Below are 19,631 nucleotides of genomic sequence, written 5' to 3' on the forward strand. Positions count from 1 at the left end.
AAACACTGATTATTTTTACAGCATGGAATCCAGTTTTATTGCTGGGATTGATGGGTGGAGAGTATGGGTTAACTGTCTTGAGCATAGTTAGCTTCCCTGAAACTGCAAATTTGAAACCCTTCCAACGCACATAATAATTTCCATGCAATTTACTACGTGAAAGCCTTTGGCAAAAGACGCTGTGATGAATTTAAAAAGCCAACTTGCCAGAACGCTAGGTTTCTTCACATCTTTATTCCAGATTCTTTTGGCTAGAGGTTCTCTGTCAAATTCTTTCTGAAAATCTGACAACCCTGATTATTTGCATTTTGTAACTTTGATTCTTTTATTAATGTGGCCATTTTCTGAGGGATTTAGGAATAGTATCTTCCACTAGAACATCATCCTCATCCTGTCTTATGTTTGTTTAAGGACAAACAAAATCAGACAAAATTATGATAGGAAATTGGATACATCCCAGGTGGCTCAAATGAAGAAACATTATTGATGAGACCACTTACAGAATTATGGCCTGGGTTAAGGGAACAAGCTAGGGATGGTGAGACACCCAGAAACTGACTATAGCAGTAAGCCATTACCTCCCTGGGCCAAAGGAAGGAAATAGTATTTGCTGGAGCCCAAGGAGAACTGGAGCCTGTACAAAAAGGCCTGCCTAATAGGAGCTGTAACCAGAGGAGCATAACCACTGCCAAAGACAGGACACTGAAGCAGGAAGGGAATAGAGAAAACACAACCTGATCTCAGTTCCCTCCTGCCCTTCAGTTTCCTCCCAATCCCTCCAGTTGGCCAAATCCAATCAGTAGGCAGTGGGAAAGTAAGTCCAGGAGGTTCAGTTCCCAGGGATCCTCCCTCAGGGTGCAGAACAGAGAAGAATCGATTTGGAGTGAAGGGAACTAGTTTAGGGGTAAAGGAAAAAAAAAACCAATGCAGAAGGAAGATGACTGCATTCTCTCTTCTCTCATTAATTGTGAAGGCTCTGGACCTAAACTTTGAAATCTAGTTCTGGTACTTACTAGCTCTGTATCATTGAACATTTTGCTTGACTTCTCGAAGTTGTCTGATTTCCTTAAGCCTTTTTTCTCATCAGTGAAGCAGGTTGATAATACCTATCTCCTAAGGTTGAAGTCAAGAGTGAATGAATATGTCTGACTTCTAGTAGTTTCTGCATAAAGTTTTATGATCAAGACCACTAATAGTATTATTTACTAGTGTACCAAAAAACAAACAAAAAAAACAAACCAGATGGCACCAAACTCAAAAAGGCTCTGTTAGCTTTGTGTTATAAATGCTTGCAAACACTTGTAAGGTAACAGTTACCCAGACTACTTTACCATAGGGATTTATGGAAAAACGGTGAGTGATTTTCCTGATCCCAGTACTTTGTGCATTCCCACTAATGCTTGCCAGTCTTAGACAGAGGGAAAAAGAAATCAAGGGACAGCAACATAGAATTAAGTAGATAATTAACACTTTATTTTCATCTATTTACAATGTCAGTGCGGACCTTGAGGATTGAAAAGAGTACTTCTAAAGAGCCAGTTGATTTTGAGCAATGGATTGAAAGAGGTATGTGCTTGTTTCACCAGCATTATTTTGATCATGAGGGGGTAGAGAATTGTGCTTTACATTTCCAGTTGCGCTTCATTTTGGTGAGAAAAGATGGCCTGAATGATTCTTATGACATATTTAGATAAACCTAGAAAAACCCAAATTTGAATATTAAGATGCTTCTTCACTTCCTGGTTATGTAATTGTTAAAATGTTACTTAATTTTTCTGAGTTTCAGAATCCTTATCTGAAAAATAGAGATGATATCACCATTTAAAGTTTTTGTGAACACAGTGTCTGGCATATGAAAGACAAGCAATAAATATTAATTTTTAATCTTTCCTTCCTTCCTGATAATGGTATTATTTAAATATTATTGGCAGAATTGGTAGCCTCTCATAAAAGACAGCATGTTGCCTTCATGTGTCTATCTGTTCCTTCCCAGAATACCATGAAAATAGTAATAAAGGAGTAAAATGAGTCATAAACCTACAAGGGCAAAAAATAAAAACAAACAGAGAACCAGGAATTCAAAACAGATGTGAGAGGTCAATATATATTTTGGAAGAAAGGAAGCAGTTGGAGGAGTAGTAACTTCTGTAGCAGAATTGAGTAGATTATAACCGAAGTACCTGACAAGGAAGTTTATCCAATAGAATCCCAGAAACTTGAAGGCAAAGGTACCATGGAAAGTTTGAATGAGGCATGGACAAGAAAGGTGATTGGTGGAACATCTATTTACCAAGTGTAAAAAACTTTAGGTACCTTCCTGCCACAAACTACCCCCAAGAGGTGACTAGGAACTTTGAATGCTGAGGCTCAGGACTCAGGGAGACCAGTCATAGTAAAGAGAATGAGTGAGACATGGAGTGGAAAACAGGGCATTGAAGTGGAAACCTATATAATGAATAGTGGGAACTCTAGCCTCCGTCCTATGGTCTGCCCAGCGACCAGAAATATAGCCCCAGCCAGGAGATTGGAGGATTCATCTTTGGAGAAACTGAATGGTCCCAAAAGATCTGTGGATACAGAGAAAGACTAGTTCATTCCTGGTCACCCTAGGGAAATCTGGTAGTCAATGAGTCTGGCTCATGTACTATTTTCCAGTGATCTATTCATAAATAACCAAATATAGCCCCAAATCACCAGACATATGGTAAAGACCTAAATATAATCAGGCCTTTAGCTCTAACTCCATCTGTAGGAAAAGAAGGTAGAAAACAAATGAAATCCCAAGGAGGCAATATGAGAAAATGTGGGACATTTTATGATACAACTGACTTGGTCTCTTCAATAAGTCAATGGCTTTGGGGGAGTCTGTGTGGGAGACAAAGAAGTTCAAGATTAAAAGAGGCTTAATTCTGATTTGAATAAACCAACCATAAAAAGACATTTAGTGGGACAATGGGGACCTTTGATGGGGTAGGAAATAGCAACCCACTCCAGTATTCTTGCTTGGAAAATTCCATAGACAGAGAAGCCTGGCAGGCTACAGTCCATGGGGTCGCAAAGTATCGGAAACAACTGAGTGACTGAGCAGGCACGTATGGGGACCTTTGAATATATACTAGGTATATGATATTAAAGCATTTTTAAATTGTCGTATGATAGTGGCATTGTAGTTACACAAGAAAATATTCTTCTTTAGAGATGGATATTCAAATATTTAAAGGTGAAATATCATGATGTCTCAGATTTTCTTTAAAATACCTTAGCAAAAATAATTAGATAAATCAAGTATGGTGAAATGTTAATCATTGTAAATTCAAGACAATGGGTATATAAGAGTGATGTCCTGTCTTTTTTATGTATGTTTGAGTTTTTCAATTTTTCATAATTAAAAAGAAAACTGAGCAAATGAAAGAAGTTACTAATTTCTAGTGGAGGAGGAATTGTATAAGAAAGAAAATGTGTCATAATTTATTACTTATTTCAGCAGTAAATAACATATAGACAATAGTGTAGCCATCAAGCATTGATTTCAAAATTGAGAGGATGGCAGGAAGGAAAATTTGTAGGAAGAGGAGGAAGAGAATACTGGTCCAAGAGACATAAATTTTCACCTACTATAATATAAAGTCAGTAAAAAATGGATAAATCAAGAAAAGGAGCATGAAACATATTATAATTCCAGGAAAAATAATTTAAATTGTTGAAAACATTTACCTCTGGGGAGCAGGATTGGAGGAAAAGGGGTCAAGCTGGGGATTACTATTTTGCACTACCTCAGAGAAAGGTTAGGAAACAGAAAGAAAGTCATCCATAATCTTACTTCCCATAGACTTCCGTTTTTGTACTGTCTGCCTTTTAAAATTATGTACACTATTTTTTTTCCATTTATTTTTGTTAGTTGGAGGCTAATTACTTTACAATATTGTAGTGGTTTTTGCCATACATTGACATGAATCAGCCATGGATTTACATGTGTTCTCCATCCTGAACCCCCCTCCCACCTCCCTTCCCATCCCATCCCTCTGGGTCATCTCAGTGCATCAGCCCCGAGCACTTGTCTCATGCATCCAACCTGGACTGGCGATCTGTTTCACATTTGATAATATACATGTTTCAATGCTATTCTCTCAGAACATCCCACTCTCGCCTTCTCCCATAGAATCCAAAAGTCTGTTCTGTACATCTGTGTCTCTTTATGTACACTATTTTGATATTGGAGCTTCCCTGGTAGCTCAGCTGGTAAAGAATCCACCTGCAATGCAGGAGTCCCTGGTTCAATTCCTGGGTTGGGAAGATCCACTGGAGAAGGGATGGGCTGCTCACTCTAGTATTCTTGGACTTCCCTGGTGGCTCAGTTGGTAAAGAATTCACCTGCAATGCAGGAGACCTGGGTTCAATTCCTGAGTTGGGAAGATCCCCTGGAGAAGGGAAAGGCTACCCACTCCAGTATTCTAGCCTGGAGAATTCCATGGACTGTATAGTCCATGGGATCGCAAAGAGTCGGACACAACTGAGCAACTTTCACTGTTCACATTTTGATATAAGTAAAATTAATTTCTAAATAATGTCAATGTTATTTTTTTTAAGTTGTTAATTTCTTTTTTAAAACTTTTTATTTTTTATTGGGGTATAGCTGGTTAACAACATTGTGATAGTCTCAAGTGAACAGAGAAGGGACTCAGCTATACATACACATGCATCCTTCTCCCCCACACTGCCCTCCCATCCAGGCTGCCACATAGCAATAATGTGAATATTATTATTTCAGTGAAAGATTAATCTGTCCTAAAATTACACTAGTACTAGTAAAGGTTTTCTGAAGCTGGGTACCAGAAAAGATCAGTTCATGGGTAGCATAACTCAGCATCATAGTGACACTTCGTTGTGAGAAACTGAGCCCTCAGCTCCCATGAGAATGGTGAGACAGCCTTTCAGGCCTGCAGTTACTGTTCGTAACTTGATCCTTAAAAAGGACTTTCATATTTTATTAATTCTTCACTTGATATTCCTTTACTATAGTTTATATTTACTTTTATTTATACTCACTGAGATATTTTATAGCTCATAAATAGTTTAGCTTTTATATCTTTTTTTTAATCAAATATCTCTATTTTTATATTGGATTTTAAATACCAAAACACTGGTTTATCTGGTCTAACTACAATTTTATCAGATATCACATTTTGCTGAAAATAAATTTTAGTATATCCTGATGCAGTTTGAGCCCTACCTCAATTCTGTTAAATTTGTGTTTTAGATCTAGTACATACAGAGGGGCAGCTTCAAAGTGAAGAAATTTTGGTAAGTAAATATACTTTGAAAATATATACATTATCTTTAGCCAGCACAATGTATTTAACTTTTAAACCTATCTCCATAGTCATAAAATTACTAAATACCCTCATAATATTGTAGGTTCTGTGTCTAGCCAACCAACAGAGGCAGTTATTCTCAGTAATATTATGATCTAAACATAGCTTTCATAAGTTAGGCTCTTTTCTGTCATAGACAGGATGACAGCCAAGATAAAACAGAATTCACTTGTTTTTGTTTTGTTTGTTCATTTATTTTGAAGTATTTATTTGCTTTCCTTTCTTTCATTTGATTCTGTAGTCCTTATGGAATAGGAATCAAAACAGGTCGAGATGCCAAAATTGGATGTTAATTTAAGCATGAAGGGACAGGGAGATTCAGATAAGGGAACTGGACCATAGGATCAGCAACAAATAAGCCAAAGAGAGATGAGGTGAAAAGGGAACCAGCATTTTCTGACAGCATTCCACTGGGCTTTGCTTGTCAAGTGAAATGAATGGCCGCTGACAGGGAAGCTGCTGCCTCATCACGAGTTCCTCTGTCCCTAGCTTGTCAGGCCCTGGTTTTAGACAAACACAAACAGTGAAACAACTGAGAATGTTTTTAAGGTGGTAGTGCTTATTAAGATTTCTCCAGATAAGGGTTAAAGAGATACCTTGTCCATTAAGCTTCATTCTTCACAATTTACTGGTAGCTGCTACAAAATCAGTGTTTCAGAAGAGTCTGTAGTTTTTGAATCCTATTAATTATCTTCTCTACCACCCAGTTGTGTCCAGTGACTGGGGAGGCCATGCATGCATGTTAAGTCACTTCAGTCACGTCCAACTCTGTGCAACCCTATGGACTGTAGACCCTGCCAGGCTCCGCGGTCCATGGGGATTTTCTAGGCAAGAATACTAGAGTGGGTTGCTATGCCCTCCTCCAGGGGATCTTCCTGACCCAGGGATCAAACCTGTGTCTCTTATGTCTGCTTGCATGGCACTTGGGTTTTTTACCACTAGCACCAGCTAGGAAGCCTGAGGAGGCCAGTAGGGAACAGAAAAATGATTGATTAGATTGAATTTTATCTTTCTATTTTTCTCCATATTGTTTAATTGATTATGATTAGTAAGCCTCTGCTGAGGATTTTGACACACAAAAGTCTTTGTGTGCCAGGGAGGGTGGCAGTGTCATAGAACTTTTGGAGAGAGTGAGGGGGAATGGAGACTTCCCTGGGGGCTCAGTGGTCAAGAATGCACCTGCAATGCAGGAAAGGCAGATTCCATCCCTGGGTCAGGAAGATCCCCTGGACAAGGAAATGGCAACCCACGGCAGTATTCTTGCCTGGGAAATCCCATGGACAGAGGAGCCTGGTGGGCTATAGTCCATGGGGGTCAAAAAAAGAGTTGGATATGACTTAGCAACTAAACAACAATGAAGGGAGAATGGAAGGCAGTAAATCACCCATCGTTTTGGCACCCTGTCACAATAGCCTTTGCCATACTTATTTTCTTCTAATTGTCAACCGAATGTATTACATAGTTACAATAGTGTACATGAAACACTTTGTACTTTCTTAAATTTAATGTTATATCAAATGCTTTAAAATTATGATTTAAAAATTAAATGTATTCAGAGAGAGGTTAACTGATTTCCTTTTTTCCTCCCTCTGTCATTATAACTACTACTATAGGGGACATCTTATGCCTGTTCCTGCTATCATGGTATTCACTTTTTTAGTTATTTTCTAAAATTAAATTTCAAGAAATGGAAATACTGGCTCCATGGGTATAGACATATTTATAGCTTCTTACATATATTGCCAAATTGCTTTTCAGAGAAAATATATAAATGTAAAAGTATAATAATGTTATAGGGTAGTGTATTCTGAGGCATCATCCAACAATTGAAATCTTTTATCATGAAAAATACTTTAGAAAAATACTTAAAAAGTTAATCAGAATTGTACAGTGCAGAATTGTACACTGCATTCTTCCTAAAACCAAGGCTGGTGTTTGGCTGTTAAATATCAGAATAGCCATATTGTTATATGTGGCTGGCTTCTCTTCTGAACATTATATCTTATAAATCATTATATACTTAGACTATTTGTAGCAAACCCTTTCATCTGCTTACTGCTTGTTTAGCAGTTAACTAGAATTACTATATCATCTGTATTTATTTTTCCCCTTACAGGCACGTGATGGCCACGTTACTTACTTGAGATTCATTATTGTATCAGCCTTTGATCATTTTGCATCTGTGCATAGCGTTTCTGCAGAGGGAGTAGCAGTCTCACATCTTTCTTAGTAATTATAATATACCCATGCACTATTTTTTAACAGTATATTTATTTAAACATGAAGTTGTCATAATAATGAAGGAATTTGTATCAATCTGTTTCAGTTTTATTTTTCCCTTCAGCATTTTGTAGGAATTTGGTTCATCAGACAGCAGTGATGGCCAACATGTAGGTCATAAGAAAGCTTTTGCAAAACAAAAGTTTTTGTTTCAGTATACAACTTAACCAAGTACATAACTATACATGAAAACAACTGGTAATACATTGTGACTCTGAAGCATCTAACATGGTACCCTTCAGATATCAGTGCGTTAATTTTTTAAATTTATTGATTGATGCAAATGGCTAAATGAAAAATATGGACACTAAACAACATACAAGTTCAAAGAAGAGAAAATATTTATGGGAACATTTCCTTGAGGTCATGGAATTTGAGTTGGGCCCTATAGGACAAATCATTTTATTTTTTTCTTTTAATTTTATTTTGTCTTGATTTGAAGACTTCAGAGGAGTTAGGAAACATAATCTTATTTCCCAGAGGCAACCATTATTGATATTATTTGATTCTGGTTTTTTTTTTTCACATTTTGAGGAGGTAAGAAACAAGATAGGACATTTTGTGGAGATATAAGACATCTCTGAATATATCTTTCTATACAATTTGAAATAAAAAATGTAAATAATATAGCCAAAAGTTAAAATGACAAAGCAATTCTAAAATGTTGAAAATAAATAGAAAGGCATGAACCTACATTTATTACAATTGATCAACTCACAGAAAAAAAATGGCATTAGAATATAGTATTTTACTATATTTACTAAATATATTTACTAAATATATAAGTATTTACTATATAGAATATAGTATTTTACCTGTGCAGTCTATGTTAGTTTCTTATGGCTTCTGTAATAAAGTACCACAAACTTGGTGGTTTAAAACAATAAAAATTTGTTCTCTAAAAAAAAAAAATTTGTTCTCTCACTGTTCTGGAGACTAGAAGTCAGAAATAAAGGTATTGGCAGGGTTTGTTTCTATTGGAGTTTTTAAGGGAGAATATATTCTTTGCCTTTCTCTTAATTTCCAGTGTTGCTGGCAATCCTTGGCATTCCTTGACTTGTGGCACCATAGCTCCAGTTTCTGCCTCTGTCATCATATGGCATTCTTTCTGTGTTTCTTTGTATCATCTTCCCTCAACACATATATTTTTCTTCTGTGTCTTCTCTTATAAGGACAACATCATATTGAACCAAAGACCCTTACTCCAGTATTATCTTAACTAATTACATCTGCCGTGACTGTTTCCAAGTCAGATTGCATTCACAAGTACCAGGGGGTTATAGACCTTTCAAAGCTCTTTTCTCAGATGTTCAACATCACTCATCATCAGAGAAATGCAAATCAAAACCACAATGAGGTACCATTACACGCCAGTCAGAATGGCTGCTATCCAAAAGTCTACAAGCAATAAATGCTGGAGAGGGTGTGGAGAAAAGGGAACCCTCTTACACTGTTGGTGGGAATGCAAACTAGTACAGCCACTATGGAGAACAGTGTGGAGATTCCTTAAAAAACTGGAAATAGAACTGCCATGTGACCCAGCAATCCCACTCCTGGGCATACACACCAAGGAAACCAGAATTGAAAGAGACACATGTACCCCAATGTCCATCGCAGCACTGTTTATAAAAACCAGGACTTGGAAGCAACCTAGATGCCCATCAGCAGACGAATGGATAAGAAAGCTGTGGTACATATACACAATGGAATATTACTCAGCCATTAAAAAGAATGCATTTGAATCAGTTCTAATGAGATGGATGAAACTGGAGCCCATTATACAGAGTGAAGTAAGCCAGAAAGATAAACACCGATACAGTATACTAACGCATATATATGGAATTTAAAAAGATGGTAACAATAACCCTATATGCAAGACAGAAAAAGAGACACAGATATATAGAACAGACTTTTGGACTCTGTGGGAGAAGGCGAGGGTGGGATGATCTGAGAGAACAGCATTGAAACAAGTATACTATCAAGGGTGAAACATCACCAGCCTAGGTTGGATGGATAAGACAAGTGCTCAGGACTGGTACATTGGGAAGACCCAGAGGGATGGGATGGAGAGGGAGGCGGGAGAGGGGATCGGGATGGGGAACACATGTAAATCCATGGCTGATTCATGTCAATGTATGGCAAAAACCACTACAATATTGTAAAGTAATTAGCCTCCCAACTAATAAAAATAAAGGGGGAAAAAGAAAAGCTCTTTTCTCTCCCACAATGACCTGCAGTGATGTTTTTCTACATAGTAACTACTTCATCATTCTGGGTCTGGGAGTGAGACTGATGATAACAGATAATAGAGCTCTCAGTCAATTCGAGGTAGACAGATAGGAGAAATAAAGCTTCATTTATTTTGAGGATGGGGTGGGGTTGCTGTGTCACGCCACTTGCAGAATTTTAGTTCCCTGACCGGGGACCAAACCTGGGCACCCTTCAGTGGAAGGCCAGAGTCCTAACCTACTAGACTGTAGGGAGTTCACAAATCAGTGTTATTTTGGAGTTGCTTTTTACCCCAGCATAACCTGGCCTATCCTGACTGATATACAAAAAAATGTAGAATATAGCTCATCCTAGAGGAAAAGTGACCTGATTTCTTATACAAGTCAGTAATGCAAAAAATGTTAATTAAGGAAGGGGGTCCACTCTAGATTCAAGGAGATAGAAGAGGCCTCCAAAATACATGCCTTGTGTAAGTCTTATTTGGATGCTAATATGAGCAAACTAATTGAAAAAAAAAAGAAGACATTTTAAAGATAATTGGGAAAATCTGCTTATGGATTGGGTAGTATTCATTTGCTTTTGCATGGATTAGGTATGATCCTGGCTTTAAGATTATGTAAGAAAAGGCCCATATTTTTCAGAGAGACATTTAGTAGATTCAGAGATACAAGTATGTAGGTTTATTACATGGTATCTGGGCTTTGCTTTAAAATAATTGAGAGAAATGCAAATCAAAACCACAATGAGACCGGTCAGAATGGCTGCTATCCAAAAGTCTACAAGCAATAAATGCTGGAGAGGGTGTGAAGAAAAGGGAACCCTCTTACATTGTTGGTGGGAATGCAAACTAGTACAGCCACTATGGAGAACAGTGTGGCGATTCCTTAAAAAACTAGAAATAGAACTGCCATATGACCCAGCAGTCCCACTGCTGGGCATACACTCTGAGGAAACCAGAATTGAAAGAGACACGTGTACCTCAATGTTCATCACAGCACTGTTTATAATAGCCAAGACATGGAAGCAACCAAGATGTCCATCAGCAGACAAATGGATAAGAAAGCTGTGGTACATATACACAATGGAATATTACTCAGCCATTAAAAAGAATACATTTGAATCAGTTCTAATGAGGTGGATGAAACTGGAGCCTATTATACAGAGTGAAGTAAGCCAAAAAGAAAAACACCAATACAGTATACTAACGCGTATGTATGGAATTTAGAAAGATGGTAACGATAACCCTGTATGTGAGACAGCAAGAGAGACACAGATGTATTGAACAGTCTTTTGGACTCTGTGGGAGAGGGCAAGGGTGGGATGGTTTGGAAGAATGGCATTGAAACATTTAAATTATCATATGTGAAACGAATTGCCAGTCCAGGTTCGATGCATGATACAGGATGCTCGGGGCTGGTGCACTGGGATAACCCAGAGGGATGGGATGGGGAGGGAGGTGGGAGCGGGGTTCAGGATGGGGAATACATGTACACCCATGGCGGATTCAAGTCAATGTATGGCAAAACCAATACAATGTTGTAAAGTAAAATAAATAATTAATTTTAAAAAATAAAATAATTGAGTATATTTTTTTATAGGAGAAAAGTTTAGTTGAAGCAAATGGAGCAGTAAATTGCTGGATCTGGGTTATGGATATACAAGGCTTTGTTGTACTAGTCTCTCTAATGTATGCTTGGAATTCTTCATAATAGACAAAAATAAATAATGCCACAGAGGATATCTTTGTGCAAAAATCTTTGCCTACCCCTCAGATGATTTTTTTTTTAGAAGAAGTTCCCAGAAGGGAACTAGTCAAAGTTAAGAATAGTCCTAAAGGGGCTTCCCTGGTGGCTCAGTGGTAAAGTATCCACCTGCAATGCAGGAGACCTGGGTTCGATCCCTGGGTCAGGAAGATCCCCTGGAGAAGGGAGTGGTAACCCACTCCAATATTCTTGCCTGGAGAATCCCATGGACAGAAGAGCCTGCAGGCCACAGTCCTTAATGTTGCAAAGAGTCAGACGTGAACTGAACAACTAAGAATGCACGCATGCACTGGTGGTTCAGTGGTGAAGAATCCGCCTTGCAATGCAAGGGATACCAGTTCAATCCCTGATCCAGGAAGATCCTACATGCTGCAGAGCAACTAAGCCCACTCCCCACAACTACTGAAGCCCCTTTCACCTAGAGCCTGTGCTCCATAACAAGAGAAACCACTGCAACAAGACCACCCACCACAATGAAGGGTAACCCCTGCTTGTTACAACTAGAGAAAGCTCACACGTAGCAAAAAAATCCACTACAGAAAAAAAATAATAAATGAATAAATATATTTTTTTAAGAAAAGTTTTAAGGCTTTTGATATTTTCTGATAATTTGCTCACCAAGATTTGTTGCACAAATTTACTCTTGGAAAGGTTACTTTTAGATAAATGGAAGAAGGTAGAAAAGGTACTTCAATAGTGACGTTGGTGCCATCAGAGACATGAAGGTGTATTTAGGGAGTGATGAATATATATATATGAGTGGGGCAAAGAAGGCTGAAATGGTACATTACAGCCAGATCACAGAGAGCCTTTAATGCTTTCAGATATTTTCCCGATAGTCCTGGAGCCATTTAAGGTTTTGGAAAAGGGAGGTGACCTAAAACCATGTTCAATAAAATGAAACACTTGAGGATTTTCTTTTTCCCCAACTTCCTAAACTGGAATGTCAATAATTCTTCATTTAAGGAACACTGCGTTAAGGCTTACAAATCGCTGGAAGGCATTTCTAGAAGTTATCTGAATGATCTCTTTGGCACAGGCCTACTAAATTATCTTTAAGTCTTTTTTCTGTGTTTCTCTCCTGTGAATGCAGAGAACGAGTTCTCAGTATAGTGCTTGCAATACCACTTCATGGTATTTGAAAACCGCATCCTTTAACCTTTATTTTCCTAGGCTTCAAAAACTCATTTTCACTTGAGAAAACCACTGTCTTAAGTCTCAAGCAGTGGATAGACCAATATGTGGCTTTATCTTTTTTGTTTTTCACTGTTGAACCCCATTGTAGGAAAGGCGCAATTGGCCAAGATGGCAGTGTTCAGGCTCTCTCACCCCATGTCCTCTTGCTCTCTCCCCACCTTTTGTAAATAATGACTTTACATGGTTATGTAACAGCTGAGATCATTTATAGCACTGCACATATGCATATATAACACCTGAAAAGCTGTTGAGTTGCGCTGCAGTGCGTTAGCCACAAGAGAATAAAGCACGTCTGCCTTGCTGCAAATGAAGTGTGTCTGCAGTTCCTACAGCTCCTCACATCTTCTTCCAGGTTCTTCTCTGCTTCCTAGCTCGCGCCTTGCCTAGCCTGGGTTCAGTGATCAGTGAGACAATTGGCAGAGTTGGCAGAGTTCCCAGCATGTAGGGGAGCCTGAGGCTCCAATGGAAGGAGGAAGCCAGTGGCCACCACATAGCATGTGGTGCCCAGTGGCCGGGGTCCTCTCGGCATGGGCCCCAGTGGAAGACTGGGAAGTGGTGGACAGGTCATGGAAAGCACTGAAAAGGCATTACAAGCAGTGAATTCTCATTTGCTGGACAGGGCAGCATGGACTGCTGCTGACACAGTAGTGTGGGTATTCCTGACTGCCCTGAAGGTGAATATGAATAGTGCCCTACATGATGCCATGCAGGTCCGTGATGTGCAGAGACACTTGGAGGAACTCGAGCAATGTATATTGACATAAAGCAAGAAGTGCATGGCCTTGAAGAACCCAGTGTTTCTGACAGCGAGGTGATAAGGGACAGTAATGATGAAGTTATGAGACTAAGGAATGTTATGAGACTGTGGGTCCCCGCTTTTTAGCGAGGCCTGTTGTGCAGCAGAAGGATGGGGCCAACAAGGCACGGAAGCCCTGGGAGGACTCAGACGTCAAGGAGGCCAAAGAGAAGAGGAGCGGCACTGACTCTACAGCCAGGACAAAGTCCAGGAAGACCAGCTAGGAGCAAGGACCAACCCCAATGGAGAAAATGAAGAAAGGAAAGAGGGAAAGTGAAACCACAGTGGAGTTTAGAGCTGGATCAGGGCCTGCTGAACCCACCCCTGCAGAGCCCTGAGTAGTCCACTGAGTCTGCAGACAGCCAGAAATGACACTCAGGACAGCAAGTGAAGTGCAGACAATACAAGGACCTGGACTTCAAGGTGGTGGATGATGATGGGGAGACTATCCCAGTGCTTGGAGTCAGCTGGACATCTTCCCTCTCAGCTCCTACACTGGCCTGGCAGGTGGAGGAGCCTCCAGATGACAAGTGTTTTACAGGTGGCGTGCGAGACGCCCTTTTGAACACTGTCTCATCTGCCTCTTTTGGTTCCTTAACTGCTACCTCAATGGTGGCAGGCTTGGGAGAAGTAGAGGGAGAGTGGCAGGCCAAGGGGATTAGAAGTCTGAAGACCCCGATTGGGGGGCTGGCTAGTAAAGACCCCATCCGGGTTACATGGCTGAAAATGTGGGCTGATTTGTTGGCAGCAGGAGTTGACAGAAATAAAATTGATAAACAGCCCAATGCTCTGTTCCTAGAGCTATAGGATGCAACTGAGACCAGAACAGCAGTTTGCCAAGTTTGGGAAGCACCCACAGCAAGAGATAAGCAGTTCAGTTAGAAGATTACATCGCACCCAAGGTTGTTCCTTCAAAACTGTAAAGGCAAAAAACTGGAAATAGAACTGCCATATGACCCAGCAATCCCACTTCTGGGCATACACACTGAGGAAACCAGATCTGAAAGAGACACGTGCACCCCAATGTTCGTCGCAGCACTGTTTATAATAGCCAGGACATGGAAGCAACCTAGATGCCCATCAGCAGATGAATGGATAAGGAAGCTGTGGTACATATACACCACGGAATATTACTCAGCCGTTAAAAAGAATTCATTTGAACCAGTTCTAATGAGATGGATGAAACTGGAGCCCATTATACAGAGTGAAGTAAGCCAGAAAGATAAAGAACATTACAGCATACTAACACATATATATGGAATTTAGAAAGATGGTAACGACAACCCTTTATGCAAAACAGAAAAAGAGACACAGAAGTACAGAACAGACTTTTGAACTCTGTGGGAGAAGGTGAGGGTGAGATGTTGCGAAAGAATAGCATGTATATTATCTATGGTGAAACAGGTCACCAGCCCAGGTGGGATGCATGAGACAAGTGCTCGGGCCTGGTGCACTGGGAAGACCCAGAGGAATCGGGTGGAGAGGGAGGTGGGAGGGGGTATCGGGATGGGGAATACGTGTAAATCTATTGCTGATTCATGTCAATGGATGACAAAACCCACTGAAAAATAAATAAATAAATTTAAAAAATAAAAATAAAATAAAAAAGGAAAAAAAAAAAACTGTAAAGGCAGTGTCCTTACTTTTGGAAATTGGATGGCTCCCTGTATGGAGGTATACAGTAAAATCTGTGTCATATGATGTGCTACTAATCTCTGATTCTCTTGCAGATTTAGAAGAGTATGCGCCACAGCTTATAAAGCATTTGGAATCATGTGGGTGGGCTGTGAACGCTGCAAAAATCACCTCTTTGAAGGGGTAGGCCCGACATCTGTGGGAGGTTTTGCGGGTCCTTAATGAGAAACCCCTCAGGGATGGAGTTGCCCCTGTGGAGGCTGTCCTGCATCTTGCCACTGCACCTAAACAGCTGCAAGTAACAACAGACATTTTGTTAAAGCCTGGATATAGAGCCAAAGGTAATATCCTGCTGCCAGCTCCAATCGGGATTTCACAAGGACAGATGGTGGACTTGACTTGTCCATGGACGATAAAGGCACTTCACATGCAGTGGATGGCTTTTCTAGCCCCACGGGGGCAAGGACTGCAACATGAGTTCCTGGTTGTACCCTGGGTGACAAATGCCTGGCCCTTTTGTGTGCAAGTCCCCTGTCCAGTACCTGGCATTGGGTTTTTCTATGTACCGGGGAAGGTAACTGTTGTTGTAGCACCTACTGCCGTTGCAGAATGTGGGTGTGTAACGGTTGTAGCCTTTACTGCTGTTACAGGATGTAGTTCCACGGGTCAGTGTTACTCACCAAGGGTATATCTCCAAAGGTAACCTGCGAGTAGATTGTGAGGCGAGAGCCCTGAAGGAGTGGAATGTAGGGAACGGGCAATTGGCCAAGATGGTGCTGGTCAGGCTCTCTCATCCCATGTCCTCTCACCCCACATTTTGTAAATAATGACATTACATAGTTATGTAATGGCTGAGTCCATTTATAACACTGTGCATGCACATCATGACCTATATAAGCACCACCTGAAAAGCTGTTGAGTTGTGTTGTGGTGTGTTAGCATAAGGGGGTAAAGCATGTCTGCTTTGCTGCTGTGAAGAAAGAATGTTTGCAGTTTAAGAAGTGTCTTTATGGTAGTAAGAGAGGAATACCAACAACCTCCGATATGCCGATAATACCAGCCAACTCATTGGAAAAGACCCTGAGGCTGGGAAAGATAGAAGGCAGGAGGAGAAGAGGACTCCAGAAGATGAGATGGTTGGATGGAATCACCAACTCAATGGACATGAGTTTGAGCAGTCTCTGGGAGATGGTGAAGGACACGGAAGCCTGATGTGCTGTAGTCCATGGGGGTGCAAACAGCTGGACATGACAGAACAACTGAACAGCAACAACAACCACTGTAATGGCAGAAAGCAAAGAGGAACTAAACAGCCTTTTGATGAAGATGAAAGAGGAGAGTGAAAAAGCTGGCTTAAAACTCAGCTTTCAAAAAACTAAGATCATGGCATCAGGTCCCATCACTTCATCATCAGTAGATGGTGAAAAAGTGAGGAAAGTGGCAGATTTTATTTCTTGGGCTCCAAAATCACTGCAGACGGTGACTGCAGCCATGAAATTAAAAGAAGCTTGCTCCTTGGAAGGAAAGCTATGATGAAGCTAGACTGCCTATTAAAGAGCAGAGATATCACTTTGCTGACAAAGATACAAATAGTCAAAGCTATGATTTTTCCAGTAGTCAAAAATGGATGTGAGAGCTGGACCATAAAGAAGGCTGAGCACCGAAGTACTGATGCTTTGGAATCGTGGTGTTGGAGAAGACTTGAGAGTCCGTTGGATAGCAAGGAGATCAAACTAGTCAATCCTAAAGGAAATCAATCCTGAACATTCATGAAGGACTGATGCTGAAGCCCCAAACTTTGGCCACCTGATGTGAAGACCCGGATGCTAGGAAGATTGAGGGCAGGAGGAGAAGGGGGCGATAAAGGATGAGATCACAGACTGCCTATGACATAAGTTTGAGCAAACTCAGGGAGATAGTGAAGGACAAGGAAGCCCGGTGTACTGCAGTCCATGGGGTCACAAAGAGTCTGACAAGACTTAGTGATTGAACAAGAAGTTCCTTATAGGTTCTATCTCCAAATACAGTCACACTGGGGCTTATGGCTTCAACATCTGAAGGAGGTTGCACAATTAAGTTCAGCCGGTGAGAAGGCAGCCAAAGTGGAGTGTGACTGAAGGGGATTTCTAGGAGTCCCATTGCAAAGGAAACAATAAACTTAATGAGAGCATTCCAGACAACTAATGTAAATCAAAGTTTCAGGTTGCCGTAGCCTACTCCTCCTCCTTCTGTATTTATGTTTCAACCAACAACTAGCCCTATTAAAGAAGAGTAATCTGAAAAGTCCCAGAAGCGTATTGCTTTAGGTCTGGGTCTCTAGAAACAGAGCTTTAGAGAGGAATTCCTGTAAGAGTGATTTCCTGAGAGAGTACTCTCAGGAAGTGGGATAGATCATGGGAGAAAGTTAACCAAAGATCGTTTTGGTTTCGGTTGGAGTCTGGCCTCAGCCTGAGCCCACAGGGAGTTCTACAGCGTGAATGACACCAGAGAGGTATGCTTCCCACCCTTGGGGCAAGGGACCAGGCCTTTGTGCTCTCAAATCCTTCAGTCAATGGCCATGGGCCACCTGCAGGGGAACAACTCTCAGGCATTGCTGAATAAAGCAGCTTCTGTCACTTAGGGCAATTTTCAGGAGAAGCAACAGCTGAGCCATTAGCTGCCAATATCACAGTAGCTGGCATATGGACAAATAGATTTGGAAAAGAGATCTCAGCAGAACACCAATAACATTTATTACAGCAGTAGTTCTCAAAGTGTGGTCCCTGGAACAGCAACCTCCTCTTTTTATGAAACTTGTTAGAAATGCAAATTCCCTAGCCCAACTCCAGATCTATGGAATCAGAAACTCTGGTGGTGTGACCCTTGAATCTATATTTTGACAAGCCCTCTAGGTGTTTTTGATGCATATGTAAGTTTGAGAACCATTGTGCTACAGGGACCTATGACTAGAAACTGTGAAACAAAAAGAGGGGAGGTGGCCAGAAAAATAAGGCAGTTACAGAACATTTGTTGCAGGAAGAACAAATTTGTTGCACAAAGAATACACCAAGAATGGAGACCCATAATTATCCTTCAAAAAGGAAAAAAAGAACTCAAAAAAGAGATACAAAGATTTCAAGAAAAAAAGAAGTCGCAGAAGATGGAAAGTGATCTGGCAGAGCTAAGAAAAGACATGGAAGAGAAAAAGAAAATTGATTCAAAGGTGAGAGCCATGTAAGAAGCAAAAGGGTGATGATGGTAATTGTAGCCATCAGTGTTCAATTAGGAAAACTGAAATCAGTCTAGATACAGAGTGAAAGCAGGGAGGAAAATAATGCATGGAATCTGTCACAAAGGTATTGAAATGGCTGGGAAAACAAACAGAAGATAGTGTCACCCAGAGTGGGAGCCTGCAGGCCACACTCACTGTTGACCAGTGGGAGCAGCATTACTGCCTCTGATTAGAAGCCACTCCACCACCACGGCTGGGGATCGCAAAGCAACTTCTGTGCATGGTGTCCTGCAGTTCCTACAGCAAGAAGTGGAGAAAATGACTTCTCCCTTCTGTTCACCGTTAAGACTCCATCAGGGTTTCCCATCTGCAGAACCTGACGGGAATGCAATGTTCAGGCCTCCAACTCCTGAAATCCAGAGGACAGTGGAGGCTTATCTGGAATAATAATAAACTCAACTTAAGGAGAATTGGGATCAGAGGAAAGAGCTTGAGAAAAATCACACTATGGAATTGAAAAGAACAAAGATTTTAAAAGTTATGGACAAGACAATAGTTATGGAAGAAAGAAAGGACCCAATATACCCATCATTGAAGTCCCTGACTAAGATAATAGGACAAAATGTAACAGGAAAGATGTTCAAAGCAATAAAAGATGTCCCTGAAATTTAAAAAATAAGAAATCCTAAGATCGAAAGAAGCTTTTGTATTTACCTTATAGTCTGTTCAAGCTACTGTAACAAAAATACCATAGATTGGGGTGGCCTAGAGACAACAGAGACAGGCTTGCCTGCTGGCTCAGGGGTAAAGAATCCACCTGCCAGTGCAGGAGATGTGGATTCAATCCCTGGGTCGGGAAGATCCCCTGGAGTAGGAAATGGCAACCCACTCCAATATTCTTGCCTGGAGAATTCCATGGACAGAGCAGCCTGGCGGGCTGCAGTTCATAGGGTTGCAAAGAGTCCAACACAACTGAGCAACTGAGCTCATACATAGTTGACAGAAATTTATTTCCTACAGTTCTGGAGGCTGAAAGTCTGAAATTAGGGTATCAGCAAGGTTGCACAAGGGCCCTTTTCCAGCATTTCAGACTTCTTGTATCCTCAGATGGTGGAAGAGGGCAAACCAGCTCATAGGAGCCTCTTTTA

General features: G+C 40.6%; 1 protein-coding gene across 7 annotated transcripts in view; it reads left to right on the forward strand.

Moving 5' to 3' along the window:
* Positions 1 to 8,723, forward strand: part of IFT25 (intraflagellar transport 25) — a 31,458-nt gene extending 22,735 nt beyond the window's left edge. For 5 of the 7 annotated variants that reach the window (XM_061121841.1, XM_061121838.1, XM_061121840.1 and 2 more), the window contains 3 exons: positions 1,498 to 1,566; positions 5,258 to 5,301; positions 7,489 to 7,688. In XM_061121841.1, coding sequence (XP_060977824.1) covers positions 1,498 to 1,566; positions 5,258 to 5,301; positions 7,489 to 7,602 — 227 coding nt within the window. In that variant the 3' untranslated portion in view covers positions 7,603 to 7,688. Of the gene's footprint in view, positions 1 to 1,497; positions 1,567 to 5,257; positions 5,302 to 6,985; positions 7,017 to 7,488; positions 7,689 to 8,679 lie in introns of those variants that run through there. The other 2 variants (XM_061121835.1, XM_061121836.1) reach the window with 2 other exon arrangements.
* The last annotated feature ends 10,908 nt before the right edge of the window (positions 8,724 to 19,631 follow it).

This window comes from Dama dama, chromosome 20 (genome assembly GCF_033118175.1).
Source record: "Dama dama isolate Ldn47 chromosome 20, ASM3311817v1, whole genome shotgun sequence".
Lineage (NCBI taxonomy): Eukaryota > Metazoa > Chordata > Mammalia > Artiodactyla > Cervidae > Dama > Dama dama.